Here is a 17,787-nt window from a genome sequence, read left to right as displayed (position 1 = left end):
AGTCAGTCATTAAGGTCAAAGATAAATTTTCTTGGTACAATTCTTTTTCATCATCTCAATTATTCTCCTCTGCTCTTAGTTACTGTTAGGCTTTCTACATCCATTCTAACACTAAAGATTGCAATGCTCAATCTTCCAATTGACAAAAGATTTATATGTATATAGGTATATAGATATATATATATCACATTTTAAAAAATAAAATTGTTGTAGTTATTAGGAAGTGCATCCAGAATGTCTGCTGCACAACTGAAACAACAGTAACTGAGACCAAAGATGACAGAACTTTAGTCTCTTATGCTGTTTTTTTTTGATTTTTTGCTCTGGAAAGATAAAGCCAAAGTAGAATCTCAGGACAAAGTTGGGAGAACTAATTTAATGCAATTCACTGTATGAAACTTGTTAGGATACAAAGCAGGATTTTTTAATGTGATGTGAATATTATTTACAGATCTTCCTGCCTGCCCCTTCAGCAACAGGTTTGTTGATGACATTAAAATCTGAATACGTCAGAAGAGTACATACACAGTGCCCATAAGGCTTCAGGTGAAACTTTATAGTAGGAAAAGATGTAATTAGAAAGACAGAAACTTGTCTCTATCAACTTTTATCGTTGCCTTTAGTTGATGCATTACAATGTCACAAGTTTCTGAAGTTTGAGAAGGTCAGTAGAATCATAAAACAAATCCTAATTGCTTTTGGTCGGGAAAAATCTCTCCCTTCCCCTGTCTTGGTTGCCAGTGAAAAAACCGTCAGGTTGTTTGCTATCACTTGATTTTTTCTGGTTGCAATCCCTTAGCCATGCTAATGTCTCCTGAATTAAACTCAGAGTGCTCTGGGAACTGTACCATATTTTTGGAAAGGAATTATTTTTGAGAATCCATTTGAACCAGTCCCTATTGCTTTATTTTTAATCCGTATGTTATTATAGGTAGCATTAGGCTATAATTAGGATATTTAGAATATTCAGATAGCATCAGCTGTTATTCTCTTATTCTCTGCATGCATCAGGGTATTAAGTACTGCACTGTAACGTGTGACTTGCAGTGTTTTTAGATTGTCATAAACATAGTAAGTTCATTTAATTGTGTAATTATTGTGCATTCTGTACTGCAAGTCTGATTGGCATTCTGGTCCATGTAACTGATTTTCCTACAGGAAAAATTAATAGAAGCTGTGTTTCTTTTGCTTCATTTGTCATAGTGCTTATTCAGAAGTAGTCACGTGATTTACTGTTTCTGGGTACTTGTTCTGACAGTATTGGGAAGAAGGCCTTGCTTCTAAGTCAAAACAGTGTAGCTAAAACATTCTTAAACATCATTTCAACTTAAAACACTTTTTAAAGTAGAACACCAAAATACATTCCAAATGTTATTAGACAAGTAAAAATCATTGTGCTGAATTGCAAAAAATGAGGCAGTTGCTACACTTGCCCTCTAAGACACTTTGGTTTAATTGGCAGCTGCAAAACAAGCAGGGCTGGAGAGCCCAATCTGTTCAGCCACTCATCTTTTATAGCTGCCTCTGCTGAATGTTAACTGGTTAATTTTTTACCATATTTTATCAGCCCTTGGCCAGAATTGTGAGCATCTCTGCAATTTGTCAAGTTTCTCTAGGATAAATTACCAGAGAGACATTTGGATCTAACTTCAGCAGCTCAAGTCTTCGCTTTATTTCCCCCTGACCACAGTTGTAAGAATGCAGTCTGTTTCCTGGAAAAGAACTGCTTTTCTGAATGAACATCATGTGTGCTCATTTAAGAACTTGCAAGGCGTAGAATAGTTCAAGCTTTAGATAGAAGGGAATTCAAAACCAATTCATACCATTGCTTCTCTTGAAAACAGTTTCCAAAAATGGCGGGGGAGTTCTGACCAGAAAAATAAATTGTGTTACTAGAATTCCATCCACAGCACTTCTTAAAATTCCTTCGTGGTAAAGCTGTAAATGCCATGCTGTAGTTTTGATAAAGAAATTTTGTATTTGAAAAAAAGTTGAGTGAAACTGCTGTAAACTGGAACATTGAAACTTACCTTAGCTGAAGAAGATGGGAAGCGACTGATTTTTCCCAGAGCAAATGAGTTAGCAAATGGTAAAGAACGCTGCATTTTCTTCTGTATAGGATTTGTAACTTAGTATTGCAGTTTACTTTTATAGAAAGTTTTAATGCAGACTGGATAATGTTTTTTCACAAGAATAATAATGGGGAAATTTAAGTTACTTTTTATATATGCTGATTTTACATCTTCGTGTAGGGATCTGTTCTCATTCAGCTTCATCAGTGATCCGGATGAAGGGATGAATGGATCGTATCAATACTTAAAATATGTGAGGGTGTCGAGTGGATTGGGCCAGGTTCTTCTCAGCAGTGTCCAGCAACAGGACAAGGGGGAATGAGCACAAACTGGAGCTCAGGAAGTTCCATACAAAATGGGAAAGAACTTTGCTGTGAGGATGACAGAGCACTGGAACAGTCTGCCCAGAAAGGCCGTGGAGTCTCCTCTGGAGATACTCAAAACTCACGTGGATGCTTTCCAATGTAACCTCCTCTAGGAAACCTGCTTTTGCTGGGGGGTTAGGAATAGATGATCTCCATAGGTCCCTCCCATCCCCTACAATTCTGTGAGTCCATGATATATTTTTCTAGTTCAGAGTGATGCAAAGCTTTTTGTAGTGGTTTTTTTTTTAAAGGCATCTGTGAGTATGAGATTGAGGGACTGGAGCTTTGGGAAGACTCAGCGTGTGATCTAGACTTGAGAAGGATGGCAAGAGTGAAAAATGCAATAAAAAGGAAATATAGTAATAGAATTATCTTTGAAGTACTGGATAAATTGATTTTTTTTTTTTTTTAATTTTCTGGTTGCAGTGATGCAATTTAAATTGGGATTAGAAATGCTACACTTACAAATCATCAGATATCAACTACCTTCATGAAATATTGACCTTGAAAGAGGGTGTGAGTTCATTCTTCACAGAGCACCACTGCACTGGCCATCTTTGCTTTAAATTCTTGCTGAATTTTTCAAGTTGCTGTGTAGAATCAATAATAATAAGCAGGAAAGCATGAACTACAGAACATCTTTAAAAGGAGAGCAGTAAACTGGACTGTTGGAAATTCTTCAGCTACTTGAAATACAATCTTAACTATAGCCTATTGAGATTTTTGCCACAGAATGGTAGCCCAGCTTGTAGCCTGCCGCTACATGCTGATAGAGTATTGCAATACTCTGTCACTCCAGTGCAAAGCATTACTGAAAATTGCTGTAAACAGCACAGTTTTAGTTAAGAAGCTGAGCCCAGAATGAAAGATAGATGAAATCAGCTACAGACTGTATGAGGATGAAATTCTTCATGAGCAATTAAGGGCAACGCTTATAGTACTCCTTTATGCTTCAGCTAAAAATATTAGCACCATAAAAATTCTTCTGGGGGCAGAGTGGAGGTGGTAGCTGCAGGATGATCCAAACATAAAAGAGGCACATTTTCTTTTTTTTATGGGGAGACCTCATTCAGACTTGTGAGGTGATGGATTTGAAATGAAACTTTTGTGGATTCATAGTTTCCCAGGCAGCCATCTTTCTACAGCTTCATTATTAACACCAATTTAATCTTAGCCAGCACTCTTTCTTATGCCATTTAAGTTGTTGAATTGAGTAAAATTATGACGAATATTTATATTGTGAGCCACATGTGGCAAATTCTTGAAGATGCTACTTGTTTTAGTGTAGTTTTGGGAATTATACTGAATTACTTTTCGTTAGGAGACCAAGAAGGCAGGAAGTTCTTCACCATGACTCGTGCCATGACATGGTGCAGCTGCTAAAATCTGGTTGGTTTTGGTTTTGTTTGCTTCTGATGGAAAGACAAAAGAATGAAACGTTACCATTTAAGATTGTTTACAGGGACTAGTCATCCAGGGGCTATCCTATATGTTGCTTGAAAGTAAAAATGGCAGTTTTGACTGACTTCAGTAAGGGCTTCCTTCTCATAGATTCTGTTGGCTGTAGCCAGCTGCTTTAAGCTTTAACCTTTCTACATCTTACATTTTATCTAGAGCTATGAAACAATACTTTCTTTAAACTCTAGATAGAAGGCAATGCAATAATATGAAGTTTTAAATTCATTTATCAACTTCAAATCATTTTCTGTTCAGTTGCTACCTTGTTTCCCTTTGAACAAAAAGCAAATTTGATCTTACTTACTTTTCCTGTACAAACTGGGATACTAATAACAAACTGCCTTATACTGCAGATTGCACACGTTCTTCTCACACAATTAGTTTCTCCATCTTGAAGAAGTAGGCTGTTGAGTCCTTAGCATTCCTAGAGATATGACTATGTCAGTTTAGTACAGGGAGGATTAATAAAGCTCATATAATTGCAGTTAGGAGTAGATTGATGTTACCAGTGCTTCATATCTCATTTTCTACATAAGAAGAACTTCAACAAGCTGAATTCAAATTACAAGCATAACTGAAGATTCCAATTGGCTGATGCTTGAAGACTGATTAAGTCTCCCACTTAGCCTAATGAATCATTACTTTATCAAATAACAATAGGGATTTACAAGAGGCCTAGATACATGATTGTATCTAAGCACATTTTATAATATTTTTAAAAAACACAATGAAGTTTTCTTCTATAAATAATTTCATTGAGATTAAACAAGTTACAAACAGTAGGTTAGTCAGCATCAAGAATTCCCATAGGAGAAAAAGTCTTCAAACCTTTTGGCTTACTGAACAAGGACTCTGAAAGTGTCGCATTTTATCTATTTCTCACAACTGTGACAGGACAGAAAAGCTATCTTTGATGTAACCAGGTCCTCAACCCTAAAGTGTTATAAAGTGAAAGCTAGTACATTGAATTTGTATTAAATATACAGTGTGCAGCAAAATTATTAGTAAATTTCATTGTCTGTTCTAAGTCTGCATTTGAGAACAATTTGTTTGGACTGGATGATCTTTTAGGTCTTTTCCAACCTTGGTGATTCTGTGTTTTATAGTGAAATTGAAAATTGGCTGAGTAGAGCCTTTGGAGGAAAGGATCAAATCTTTCCGTCATACTTAAACAGCATCCGATGTGGCTGCAGCCTAGAGATACTATAAGAGCTGCATAAATTTAATGTTGCATGAAGTTATGCATGTGCACATGACAAGAGTTTAAGTAGGGACTTAAAATTATAGCCATACAGATAAAAGAAGCATAAACAAGAGGGAGCAGAGGCACCTAAAAATCAGTGTGTTCTCCGTGATCACAAAGGACATGCACTGCACAGTTGGTTCACACCTCAGTCGTTAATGGAACCTTACAGGAAAGGTGATGGAAGACTGTAGTAGTGTAGGACAAGGGGTAATGGTTTCATGTTGAAAGCAGTTAGATGTAGATTAGTAATTAGAAATTTTTTACCACAAAGGTGCTGAGGTGCTGGAAGTGGTTGCCCAAAGTGGGCTCTCCTTAGCCAGGTTGGCTGGGGCTTTGGGCCAGTGTGATCTAGTGGGAGATGTCCCTGCTTCTGGCAGCGGGATTGGGGGTTGTACAAAATGATCTTTAAAAGTCCCTTCCAACCCATTCTGTGAGTCTGTGATTCTGTGATTGAATCCATGTTTATACTTCCTTATCTATTATGTGATTAACAAGTCACTTTCCCATCTGCAAGATTTTCACATAGCTCGTCAGTCCACCTGGTTCTGGAGATAAGGGCTCTGCAGATGTTCTGGCAAAGATGATATTCTGAAAAGGAAGTGTAGTCAAATGGCTTCATGAAGACTAATGGGAATATTTGTCAGCCTTGGATTTTCATGTGTCCTTAGACTAACTGATTGTTTGATTCTTCTGCATTGTGTAATGTAGTGGTTTTCTGTATCTGCTTCTGTGTTTTGTTGTGTCTTGTTCATAAAATACTTGGTTCAACGGAAAGGAAGGTGAGAAAAACCACTTTCTTGGCATCTCAGAATGCGTGCCACTGGCTGGCTGAGAGACTTGTATGACATCCTATGAAAAATTGTTGGAAAACATTTCCAAGCTGTCTAATTTTTCTGTCTGTCATGTGAGCAGTCAGGCAAAGTTTTCTAAGCTTGCCTTTTTTTGCACAACTGTTAATATAACTGTTCTTTTCTACTATCACACAGTTTTTCCCCAAGGTCAGGGAATATGTAGCAGTGTGACATACACTTGGGAATCTGATAGGATTCCAGTACAAGAAGGTGATTTCTTTTGATCAATGTCTTTGTGTCTCTCTCCCTGTTCTGTACAGCCTTGCGGAGTCGATCAGGGCGGTCCATCATCAATGGAAACTGGGCAATTGATCGACCTGGAAGATACGAAGGTGGTGGGACAATGTTCACTTATAAGCGCCCAAATGAAATATCCAGCACTGCAGGAGAGTCCTTTTTAGCTGATGGTCCAACAAACGAAGTCCTCGATGTCTATGTAAGTTTTTTGTAGGATAATGTTTCTGAGGAAAAACAAAATTGTTTGGTGTTCACATGCCACACTTTACTGCATTCAATACTAACACTTGTAACTGTTTTGTTTTTTATTCTTGCAACACAATTTTGGGTATTTTACTATCTCTTTCACATAATGCTCTGAGCTGATGTTTAAGTTTTTATTGCTGTCTGACTGATGCGTAATATATGGTGATCCAGGAAGAAGTGGATCAGGAAATGGATTAAGGAGATATTTTCAAATAAGTATCACAAAACAACTTCAGTTGAAGTATAAAATATCTTAATGTTTAAATTTATACTTGGTATATTTTTTTTCTTTTACAGTGAGTATAATAAAGCTGGCATGATGGACACAGCTTTATTAGTTTTGCTCGGTGTCTGCTACTGTGGATTGTCAGATCTAATTTGACTGGACTGTTATCTGAGATGTTTCTTGTAGATATGAGAAATATTAGAATTCATTATAAGCTGACAGCATAGCGTCTTCCTGTCTTTCCATATTTGTCTTTCCATATTTATCTTCCCATACTGTACTGGAAGAGAGCTAGCTAAAAGAAATCCAAGGGTCAGAATGACCCAGCCTCTTTTACGAGTTTGAAATATGTAGTCACACAGATACAATGTCTTCCTTCAGTCTTTGTCCTGCATGTAACTGTTTTCATCTCTACTCTACATTTTTACTCTGTGTAGAAAAATGGAAAGATTTGCAGATGGGAACTCCAAATGGATTGTTGTTCCTATTTGCTGAGACCATGCAGTCTTTCTTCCTTTCTCAGTAAGATAAAATAAGGAAAAACACTCTAAGTTACTGCAGGTTTCATTAGCAAGATGGTAAGAAGTGCTTTACAAGTCTGAGGTGTGCATTGCTTCAAATACTGTGGTCCACTATCTCAAAAGCAACAGTGCTGTATAATTCCGTTCTCCTTATGGGAAAGCTATTACAATATATTTGTAGGGACTTTATCAGTTAAGCTCACTCTAATGTGCCTGTAAGCTGTTGTAGAAATGTGGTGGAAAAACCATGGAAACAATTGGGAAGCTGATCCTGGAACCATCTTAAGAAGAGGGTCCTGATGCAGGAAGGTGAGGGGTACTTGGCAGCCAACTCCTCAGTGCTTGGTTCTCTCAGCACGAAAGACAAAGAAGGTGTATTTTTAAAGAACAATGTAATGTTAGAAGGACCAACCCTTACAGAAAATTCTCCAGATAACATATCATCAAATGGCTTAAAGTAGATGATCTCTAAGGGACATGGTTTACAGAATTGTTTAGCTATTATACTGAAAAGGGAAAAGTGATTCTAGGATAAGGGAAAAGAAAGGTCTGTGTCCTTCGTTGGTGTTAATTGGTGTGACAAATTATTGAAGGCCTGAAGCATAAATCTACTGTAGGTCATATAGCCAGTGGCATAGCGTGATTCTTTGTCTTTTGGCTTGTGGTTTGTTAGGATCAGAGAACTACTGCAAGCTCTGGGGTTTCATTTATTTATTTTAAAACAGATTTTAAGTTAAAGTGTACTTTGGACCTTCTACCCCTCAGAGAATCTAGGACTTTTAAAGCAGTAGAAGCAGTTCTGAAGTAATCAAAGCTAAATGAGTGAAGTTAGCAGCTGATGATTAAAAAGGCGGCTTGATCTGTAGATCAGAGTGTGTGGCACTTGTTTTTCTCTGCTTTGTTTTTTTCTTGCTCATATTTTCTGAGGCATCTGCCAAGCTCCCCCTGTCAGTGTTTTGGTGACTGCCCAGGCCAGGGTGGGTCCTGCCCACTGCAGCTGCGCTCAGCTACAGCCTGTCAGACCTGTGGTTTTTATGGAAGGTTTAGAGAAACAGTTTATGTGCCATCACAAGCTATCTCAGTTTGCAAACATAGTCACCTTATTTTTTCACTTCTAAACACGATCATTAAGCATTGTTTCTGTAATAACCAATGATAAATAATGTTACACAGTTGATCAGTTGAAGTACATTTTTCAGCGTTAGCTATATAACGATTGGAAAAAGCTAATAAATGGCTGCTTTTCTTTTTAGATGATACACCAGCAGCCTAACCCAGGTATACATTATGAGTATATCATTCCGGGAGACAATGTCATCAGTCCTCAGTTGCTTGCTCACAGGAGGCCAGGTAAAACGCCAGTATTTCCTATTACTAAGCACATTCTGTTTCCTGATAAACTAATGGAGAAATCCGTACCATTAAGTTCAGTGTAAACAATTTGGGAAAGGCCCAGAATTTCACCTTTCTCATTGAAATAGAATTCTGCATAGATTTGTTAAGTGAATTTCTGCTGACCTGAGTAGCTGGGAATCTCATCATAAATTTCTATTTTCAGCAACAGTTTTGTTCTTAAAATGTTAACTGTATGCTTTACTTGACCTGGATTGTTGTAGCCGTGTCTCAGAAATTAGATTTTTCTTTTCAGAGTTTGAGCTAATTTAAAACAATCCTTCTCATTTGCATTTTCTTCTCCCAACCAGAGAGGATGAGAGATAAAACTGGTACCTCTCCAAGCTAGAATTTGGACAGATTATTATCTTGATTCTGAGCTGTGGAGAGGTGTGCTGTGTGTACCAATAGGAAGTTCTGAAGGACAGTAGGACCAAACTCACTTGTAAATTTTCTAATTTTACTGTTCGTGCCTTGACAAATTTCTAAGTTTTTATGCAGGCTGTTCGTAATGAAGGACAGCTGTACAGTGATGTGAGGAGACACAGAATACAGAGTATGTTACAAAAAATGCTTTGGAAAACGTTGACAGGGAGCATTAATTCTACAGTGTGATTGGAGAGTCTTCTGTTCTTAAAGTGTTTGATGGCTAAGACTTGGCTGTTTTAGTATAAAACAACACAGTCTTCATAGACCAATGTTAGAAGTCTCTGCATAAGAAATAAAAGCTGCTTTCATGTTTAATGATACTCCAGTGTACTGATTATTAGTGGATGAAAACAGACTAGTTGCACGTGAGGTTCATTATGTTCCTTTCTTTTCAATACGCTTTCCATCATCAGGGGAGCCCTTGAATGGTCAATTAGAAATGCCTGAAAGTACAAATCACAATGAGGAGGATTTGCACAGGGAGACAGACACTATCACTGGACAGTCAGTTGGAACTTTCCCAGTTATTCAGCCAGGAAGATTTCCTTCTCATCAGCCAGAAAACCAGGTGCCTGCTGTGCAGCTATCAAGACAAAACCGAGAATACAACTGGAAACAGATTGGAAAAACTGAGTGTACCACTACGTGTGGGAAAGGTAAGTGCTTCATATAGCATTCACAGAAAATAGATACAGCAGAATTCTGGTGTTGGAGAGGAGAAATGTGGAAATCTGTATTATGAAGTGCACTTCAATAAAACAATTTAAAAAACTGAAGTACAGAGTATATAAATTAAAAGAGAATGCAGCATTTGCTTCTGGAGGCGAATATTTCAGGATTTTTTGTCAGGCTGCTCTTTTACACCATTGATACACAGCAGCTTTCCTCAGTGCTCTTTGTCATTCCTTGTACTTCAGTTTGGCTTCTCCAGCTTTTGTCTGATACACCCTTCATGCTTTTTGTATCTTTGTCTACATTTTTCTGATCTTTACAGGACAGTTTTGCAGGGCTTCCATCAGATCTTTACTTCCTTGAATGTCACTGGAACAGAAATGAGGTGTTTTCTTAGCTTTCCCTACAATGCTGTGCTGTACTTTCTATGTACTAAGCACTTTACTTAATATTACAATGTAAGCAGTATAGCTTTCAAGTATGTTTGGAAGTTTTGGATAAAAACTTAGTGTGAATTTCCTCTTGTTATGCTTGTTATGCTTTTTCTTTCTGCATCTGTTTTGGATTCTATTGCTATAAAAAGCTTATATTGCAGAATTTTTTGCCATCTATCATCTAATTTTCATTTCAGGGTCCCAGTACCCAGTTTTCCACTGTGTCAACAGAGTCACACATGAGGAAGTTCCTGAGAATTACTGTGACAGCAGCACCAAACCTATTCCAGAAGAGGAGGCCTGCAACATTTTCCCATGTCCAGCTTTGTAAGATACTGTGGTTTAAGTCAAGAGAAATAATCCAGTGTCATTGCAGTTTTGCAGGAGAACATCTGGAGTAGGAAACGAGTTTGAACTTCTAGGCACTGTACACTTAACATTATGAAGTGCAGAGTGTATTTTTTCCTTTAGTGATTTGTCTTCATCCATTTTCACTGTAGCAGTAGCATTCAGAGGAGTCAAAAGGGAAGTTGTCACCAAGTGAGCCCAGTAATTTCTCAGTTTTGTGTGGTTATTCAGGCATACACGTTATACCTGTGGTCTCTTTATGGGAATCTTTTTTATACCAAGTGACAGCCTTCTGCAAATACTTGTCTAAAGAAGCTCTGTAGGTTACATCACCTCATGTGGGATCGGTGGGCTGCAGTACCTGCCTGTTCATTGCATGGTGCTGTATTTAAAGATGAGATTTACCTGGTAGAACTCTCAACAGCCCCCTCATAAACGTGACCTCTCTTCTGGAATTCAGTAGTTGTTCAGCTCTGCTCAAAGACTGGATTTAAAAGTGGTAACCATTGCTTCTAGAGCTCCCAATATCACAGGCTCAGGTGTGATTCCTGTGGAGCAATTTACTTGGAGATTTTTTCTATTGTAAATCATTTTTCTCAAGTTTTTCTTTTTGACAACTCATTAATTCCTTTTTTTCTTATTTCATTTTTTTTAGAGATCAATATCAAGAATATAAACAGAGATATGTAAATATTATTTTAAAATAATATTTGTTTGTAATTTTTTAATATCAAAATACGAATACTAGTAAGAGCACAGGGATTTCACTCATTCTCCACAGGAGTTCCATAATAAAATGTTTGAATTATTCAGATATTTCCCTTCCTTATGTGTTATGCCTGAAACTAAAATTGAACAGGGAAAATGTAATGTTTATACAAAAAGATTAAAGAAATGGAGTGAAATCTGTGTTGTAATTAGAAAAATGTATCTAGGGATTTTTTCTTCTCTCCCTGGAGGTGTTTGAGGCCAGGTTTAATGGGGCCCTGGGCAGCCTGCTCTAGTATTAAATGTGGAGGTTGGTGGCCCTGCATGTGGAGGGATGGTTGGAGATTCATGATCATTGTGGTTCCTTCCAACCTGGGCCATTCTGTCATTCTGTGATTCTATATTCAGTGATCATTTGCCATTTTGGTTTTATTGTTGAATTAATGCCTATATGGAATAAGTAATTTTTGTGAGCCTTTGCTGAACTGAGTTCAGAAAACAAAAAATGCAATATGATTTAAATTTTTAGAAGGTATCATTAAGGCAGAAATATATATTATAGATAGATTCTTTAAAACTAAAACAAAACAAAACAACACAACTATTAGTGACTCGGTGTTTGTAATATGCTTTGAAACATGAATTGCGCAATCTGAACACGTGCTTATTAGTACCATCCATTACAGCTAGATTGTTTGTAGGATATAATGTTATCTTCATAAGTGATTGTTTTGCATGCAGAATTTTAAGTATCATCTCAATTAGAATCATGTCCTTAGAGTGTTACTGGATTAGCATTAGATTAATCTTAGGAATCTTATGAAAAAGCTGCTCTTTTTTTTTTTTATTCCCTTTTTTCCCTTTCCCTCAGTTGGGACATAGGGGAGTGGTCTGAGTGCAGCAAAACATGCGGCCTTGGCATGCAGCATCGACAGATCTTATGTAGGCAAATATATGCCAACCGTACCTTGACAGTTCAGCAGTACCGCTGCCATCACCTGGAGAAACCAGAGACCACCAGCACTTGCCAGCTGAAGATCTGCAGTGAGTGGCAGATTAGGACAGAGTGGACTTCAGTAAGTATGACTGATTAGTTTGGAGCATAAAAACCTCAGAAAAGAATAAGTATTTTCTCAAACGTATCAGCAATTAAAAAGTAAATTTGATCTTCTTTAAAGCAAGGAAGCAGAATGTGAACAGCCCCAGAAATAAGGAAATATTAGTTCAGAAATAACCTGCGTGATTGTGACAATTAATGTTTTCAAAAGGTGAAAAAGAATGGTTGTCTAGAACAAAACACACAGATCTCTATGCACAGAAGCACTTAAGCTTTCTGAACAATGATTACTTTTTAAAAATACTCTATGAAATGAAGTTAAAAGAAGGCTAGTAGGTTTGCCTGTGGTGAAAAACTGATGGCTTTTCTTAGCATATGGAGTTTAGTTAGAGGACTGATTTAACCTTATGTATGTGTTAAGTATAGAGACAGTCAGTAGTTGCTGTAACTGTAATTGGTTTGAGGCTGTGCTGAGGTTCTCAGATAAACATGAATAATACAGTTTTGAGCTTTAATTTCTTTGTTGTTTACAGAGTTTCTGGCCAACGTGACAACCATCCTCAATACTTCTATGGCCATTGTAGGGAGAGGAAGTATTCCAGTGTGTTAGGTGTAGTGATAAACAAATCTCTTTCAGTTAGACATGAAACAAAGGAAAAAACTTTTACAGAGCTGCTGAGTTGTGCGAATAGACAGACCGTGAGAAGTTCCAGAAGGAAAGAGAGCAGAAGGCCTTACCTTTTAACAGGGATTCAAAAGATGTTTTTCTTTTCAATTCTCTACCTTTGTATCTGTGTATAGACCAAGATCAAAATTTTGCAGAGTACGTCACTGTGTTATTCAAATACCAGCAGCTCAATTGGATTAGATACAGAAAGGCTCATTGCAGATAGGATTTGATTTTATCTTTTTCAAATATATCTACATAGTATGCAATAGAATGCTCAGACTGAAAATATGGTTTTGAAACTACTAACTGGTTTCTATTCCCCATTCCTAAATCTAAGATGGTTCTCTGAGTATGTTATTATCAGTAAATGAGCTATGTATGAAGTGATAGATCTTGTATAGAGTCCTGATGCAAACTACTGTTTGTTACAGTGTTCAGTACCTTGTGGAGTGGGGCAGAGGACTCGAGATGTGAAATGTGTCAGCAACCTTGGAGACGTTGTTGATGATGAGGAGTGTAACATGAAGCTGCGGCCAAATGATATTGAGAACTGTGACATGGGACCTTGTGCTAAGAGCTGGTTTCTTACAGAATGGAGCGACAGGGTGAGGCTTCTCATTGTCTTTATGTACTGCAAAATCTTCTAAAACAACTTAAATGCATCAGAATTTAAAAAATATGTAAATGTATCTAGCCATAGAAGGAGTGAACGTATTTTCTATGTTTGTGTTTGATCTGTAGAATAGGCAAGAACGTACAAAAAACAAGGATCTCAAGAGCACTTTGAGTTCATGTTAGATACAAGAATGCATAGATCATGAGTATGTGGCTGAACATGTGGATTTAGCATTGATCTGTGTCTGAGCTTCCCAAAATACTGAGTGAGCTGAGATTTATTGCTCTGCCTTGCTTAGCCCCAAGTCTTAAGCTTCAGATCTTATGAGTTTCCCTACTGTTTCTATAAGTGATGGAAGTTTGAGGTCTGATGTCTGGCTTTAAGTTGAAGCCATAAAACAATTTTCCTATAGCTTTTAAAAGAGGAGAGCAACTTCACAAACTCAGGAAAGGTTGAATTGAGACTTTCAGTATTTCATGAATATAGATATTTTTTAATTCCAGTGAGTCTGACTCTGAGCATGAAAACCATACAAAGTGTGGTGATGTACCTTGTTTTGTTTCACGTCTGGGTTCCAAGACGTTGTTCACTGTTGGTACTCGTGCTTTCATTAAAAGGCTGATGAACTTAAGCTAAGACAAAATTGGTATTTTGGTCTTTCTCATGGATGACAGCATATCAGATTCCATCTATCCACAAGCCAAGTTTTCACTCTCTATGAAATCCTGATTATATCTCCCTTTTCTTTGACTGATTGGTTTGGTAGGCAAATAATTTCACTTACAGAAACATGACGATTTCTTAACTTCACAGGTTCATTATTTATATGATTTTAGTAGAATCTCCAAAAACCAGGATAATTTACAAATCTGGGCACTCAAAAGATCTGCATCACCTTTCAGATGTAGAGAAGGGTGAGGAACTTCCCAAATTATAACGATGTTAGAAAGACTGATCAAGTTTTGCTAAAATTAGAGACCTGCAAAACTTTAAATCTCCAGACAACTCAAATACATTTTATTAAGAAAAGATCTTTTCTTGCGTAGCAATGGCAGAAAGTTATCAATGGAATTACAGATGTTAGTGGAAATGGGAAAGATTTTACTGTTGAGTAAATGACTTATGGGGGAGAGGAGGGAAAATATTTGCAGCTACCATCATCAGCTAATGCAGTTTTATCACATAAAGCACACACATTCCAATAAAGTTTCTAGAATCCATTTTTTTTTTGTTATCCCACACTGACATTTTGTGTGCTGCAGAATTAAAAATACTTTCTGTAGCTGATAGCTGGGACTGCAGAATGTTACTATGCTTATTTGTATGTATTAAATGAGACATAAAAGTGAAGTGGGTAATGTAGAAAATACCGGAGTTTTTTCCTACAACAAATGTCTTAGGGTCAAAGAGTAAATAATGGATTTTTTACCTTCTTAGATTTTATAAGTGAACAAATTAATTACTTCCAAATGCTTGCTGCTGTTGCTGGCAATATTCACCATCGTTTCTGCCAGCAATTCGTTTGGAGTTTGATTCTAAAAGAAGAATGGAAGAAACAGCTCATTTCAAGAGAGAAAAAAAAAAAGAAAGAAAAAAAAGATTAAGACTGGAATGTGCAGAATCACACGTCGTGGAGTGAAAATGGGCAGTCCTGGTTGTATGGGCTTTGTGTGTGTAATCTCCCCAAAAAATTCTTTAAAAAATACTTCAAGCCAAGCCACATTTCAGCAGTAAGCATAGATCAGTGATGGGCAGCCCACAAATGGTTCAGATAAGCAGCCAAAAGTTCAGATGGTTAAAGAAACCTTGTTCAAACCTGTTGAGTCTGCAAAACTGTGGTGGAAATGTCACAAGAACAGACCTTCATTGTGAGATTTATTACATGCTTACTTGAAGGCCCAGATGTAAATACCACAGAACAGTCTCTCCCATTGTGTTTTGACATTATGGCTGTGGCCAGAAATGAGAGGTAAAAGAATCTATCTTGACTTTTGAGAACACAAAGTTTAAAATGGTTGAGCTTAAACTTGATTACAGTCATAAGAGAAGGCCTGATCCGTACTTTCCTGATCCTGTTTTGCAGACACTTAGTGTCTACTGGTGCATATGCAGCAAGCAGAGCAGAGGCGGGTTAAGTGCATGCTTTCTCTTTCAGCACAGGATAGATCAACATTGCCCGTACAGAATTATGCAATGAATGGGGTATTTCAGTAGAGATGTGGTTAATTTTTGAAGCCTCAAGAAAGGCCGTTTGTTAACATAAAAATGATGCTGTGCTTTACTGCTGGTGTTCTAAATTTCACAATTTGATAACTGAAAGCTGTTTACCCTTAAAAAACAAACTGTTGTATGAAGGCTGCTCCAAAAGTAATGCCTCCTGTTTTATGATGTTGGTTCATTATGGCAGATGTGGATGTTGGTGGTGTGCCAGTAGAGGGTGAACCTTCCTACCAATATTCTGTGACAGTTTGCCATGTGATAGATGACAGCAGAGGGGCAGCTTGACAAGATGGTATCTGACATGGTAGTATGAATGATGCAAAGAGATGGAATTGAATTCCTTCATGCAGAAAAAAATGCAACCATTGACATTCACTGACATTTGCTGAATGTTGATGGAGACCAAGCAGTGGATGTGAGCACAGTGAGGCAGTAGAAGATGCATTTTAGCAGTGATGACAGTGACAATGGGGCGTCTCCGCTGGTAAAAGACTTTGTGAACATGGCATGCAGGCTGTTGTTCATCACTGGCAAGAATGCATAGCTAATGGTGGTGACTATGTTGAAAAAGAGTGTTTTGAAGCTGACAATTTTCTCCATCAAGTAGTGTTCTTGTGCTTTTTGTATCACTTCTACTTTCCGTGGAAATAAATAGGATACTTAATTTCAGAACAGCCGACATATTTGCTATAAATTACAAGTTCTTTTATTTGTCCTTGAAGTAGTTGTAAATACTGTATCCTCATATTTCCCAGGATCTATTTGAAACAGACTTTTTTTACTCATTTCTTTGGGAAAGAAAGAGTACAGGCTAAAAGTCTCTAGCAAGACTCATCTGACTTTGTACGTGCCCATATGTAGTACATTTATGTGTACATTTATTTCTGTATCTTCAGTATAAATGAAGAGGATTGGCTTTAGCTTCATGGCTTTGTCTTCTACATTATCTTTAAATCTATTTACCTTTAGGCAATCTAGGCAAACCTTCATGATGTACTTAAATGCATTTGTGTAAGGATGGCTTCCTGTTTCATGATTCTCTTAGGATGGAATGCTGAATTAAAACTGCAGAGATCCACCAAACTGCATGCTTTAATCAGCAGAGTAATGCCAGTGAACCTTACTGAACTCAGCAGCAAAACTAGATTGACTGGAGTTGATGAGATTGTTGCAAACATTTCACATGACTGATTGTTTGACAGCTCTAATTTCTGGAATGATTACTTCTCCCACGGCTCAGAAGCAGAAAACTGGGTCCTTCTGATTTACAGCAGTGGGAGATTCATCAGTGTTTTCTGCCAACTATCTGCAGCATTCTCTTCTTGCATTTTTATTCATTGCTGTCTCCTCTGTTCATTTGTTTGTCATTTTAGATTTACAGCATTCTTAGAAAAAAAGCCAAAGTACATGTTAATGAGATTCTGAGGCCAAAATAAACTATAAAGAAGAAAGAAAATGTTACTCATCAGGAATCACAATCCAGAATGATCAAACACATGCTCTGCATTTCAGTTTTTTTAAAAGGAGTAACTGCAATGCTTCCAGTATGCTACAGAGCACTTCTGTATATCTTTCATTAGAGAATTACAGTGTGCTTTCTAAAAATCAGTGCTTTATTCCTCACACACCCACAATGTTACCTAACTGGTAAAGGTGGGCATGTTGACCGGTCAAAGGTGGAACCACTGGAGCATATTGCAGCTCACACTCTTCTTTCCCAGTTTTTTATTAAAATCCCTAAAGCTCAAGTAAAATCTCCTAGATCCTGAAAAGATAAAGGCAAAGAGACCACCATGGAGCTTGTGCAAGTGTTTTGCTAGGTTTTATTATCGCTGTTTCCAATTTAAACTGAAAACAAAACTAAATATCACTTTGTGTGGATTTCATGTGGAAATCATATGAAAGCAGAAGTTCCCTATGCATAAATTTGTGACTAACCTCATGATTTGCAGAATGAAATGCGTAGCCAGGAGAGTTTTGAAGGAGACACCGATAGAAGAGTGGCCAAAACCTACAGAG

The 17,787-nt window shown here is 37.4% G+C and overlaps 1 protein-coding gene across 9 annotated transcripts in view; it reads left to right on the top strand.

Moving 5' to 3' along the window:
* The window catches only part of THSD4 (thrombospondin type 1 domain containing 4), a 286,352-nt gene that overhangs the window by 253,946 nt on the left and 14,619 nt on the right, over positions 1–17,787 (top strand). For all 9 annotated transcript variants that reach the window (XM_048955750.1, XM_048955751.1, XM_048955755.1 and 6 more), the window contains 6 exons: positions 6,253–6,428; positions 8,476–8,572; positions 9,457–9,699; positions 10,347–10,476; positions 12,077–12,281; positions 13,364–13,537. In XM_048955750.1, coding sequence (XP_048811707.1) covers positions 6,253–6,428; positions 8,476–8,572; positions 9,457–9,699; positions 10,347–10,476; positions 12,077–12,281; positions 13,364–13,537 — 1,025 coding nt within the window. The remainder of the gene's footprint in view (positions 1–6,252; positions 6,429–8,475; positions 8,573–9,456; positions 9,700–10,346; positions 10,477–12,076; positions 12,282–13,363; positions 13,538–17,787) is intronic.

The sequence above is a fragment of the Lagopus muta genome, chromosome 10 (genome assembly GCF_023343835.1).
Source record: "Lagopus muta isolate bLagMut1 chromosome 10, bLagMut1 primary, whole genome shotgun sequence".
Taxonomy (NCBI): Eukaryota; Metazoa; Chordata; class Aves; order Galliformes; family Phasianidae; genus Lagopus; species Lagopus muta.
Note: the sequence above shows the minus strand (reverse complement) of the source record. Positions and strands in the feature narration are given on the sequence as shown.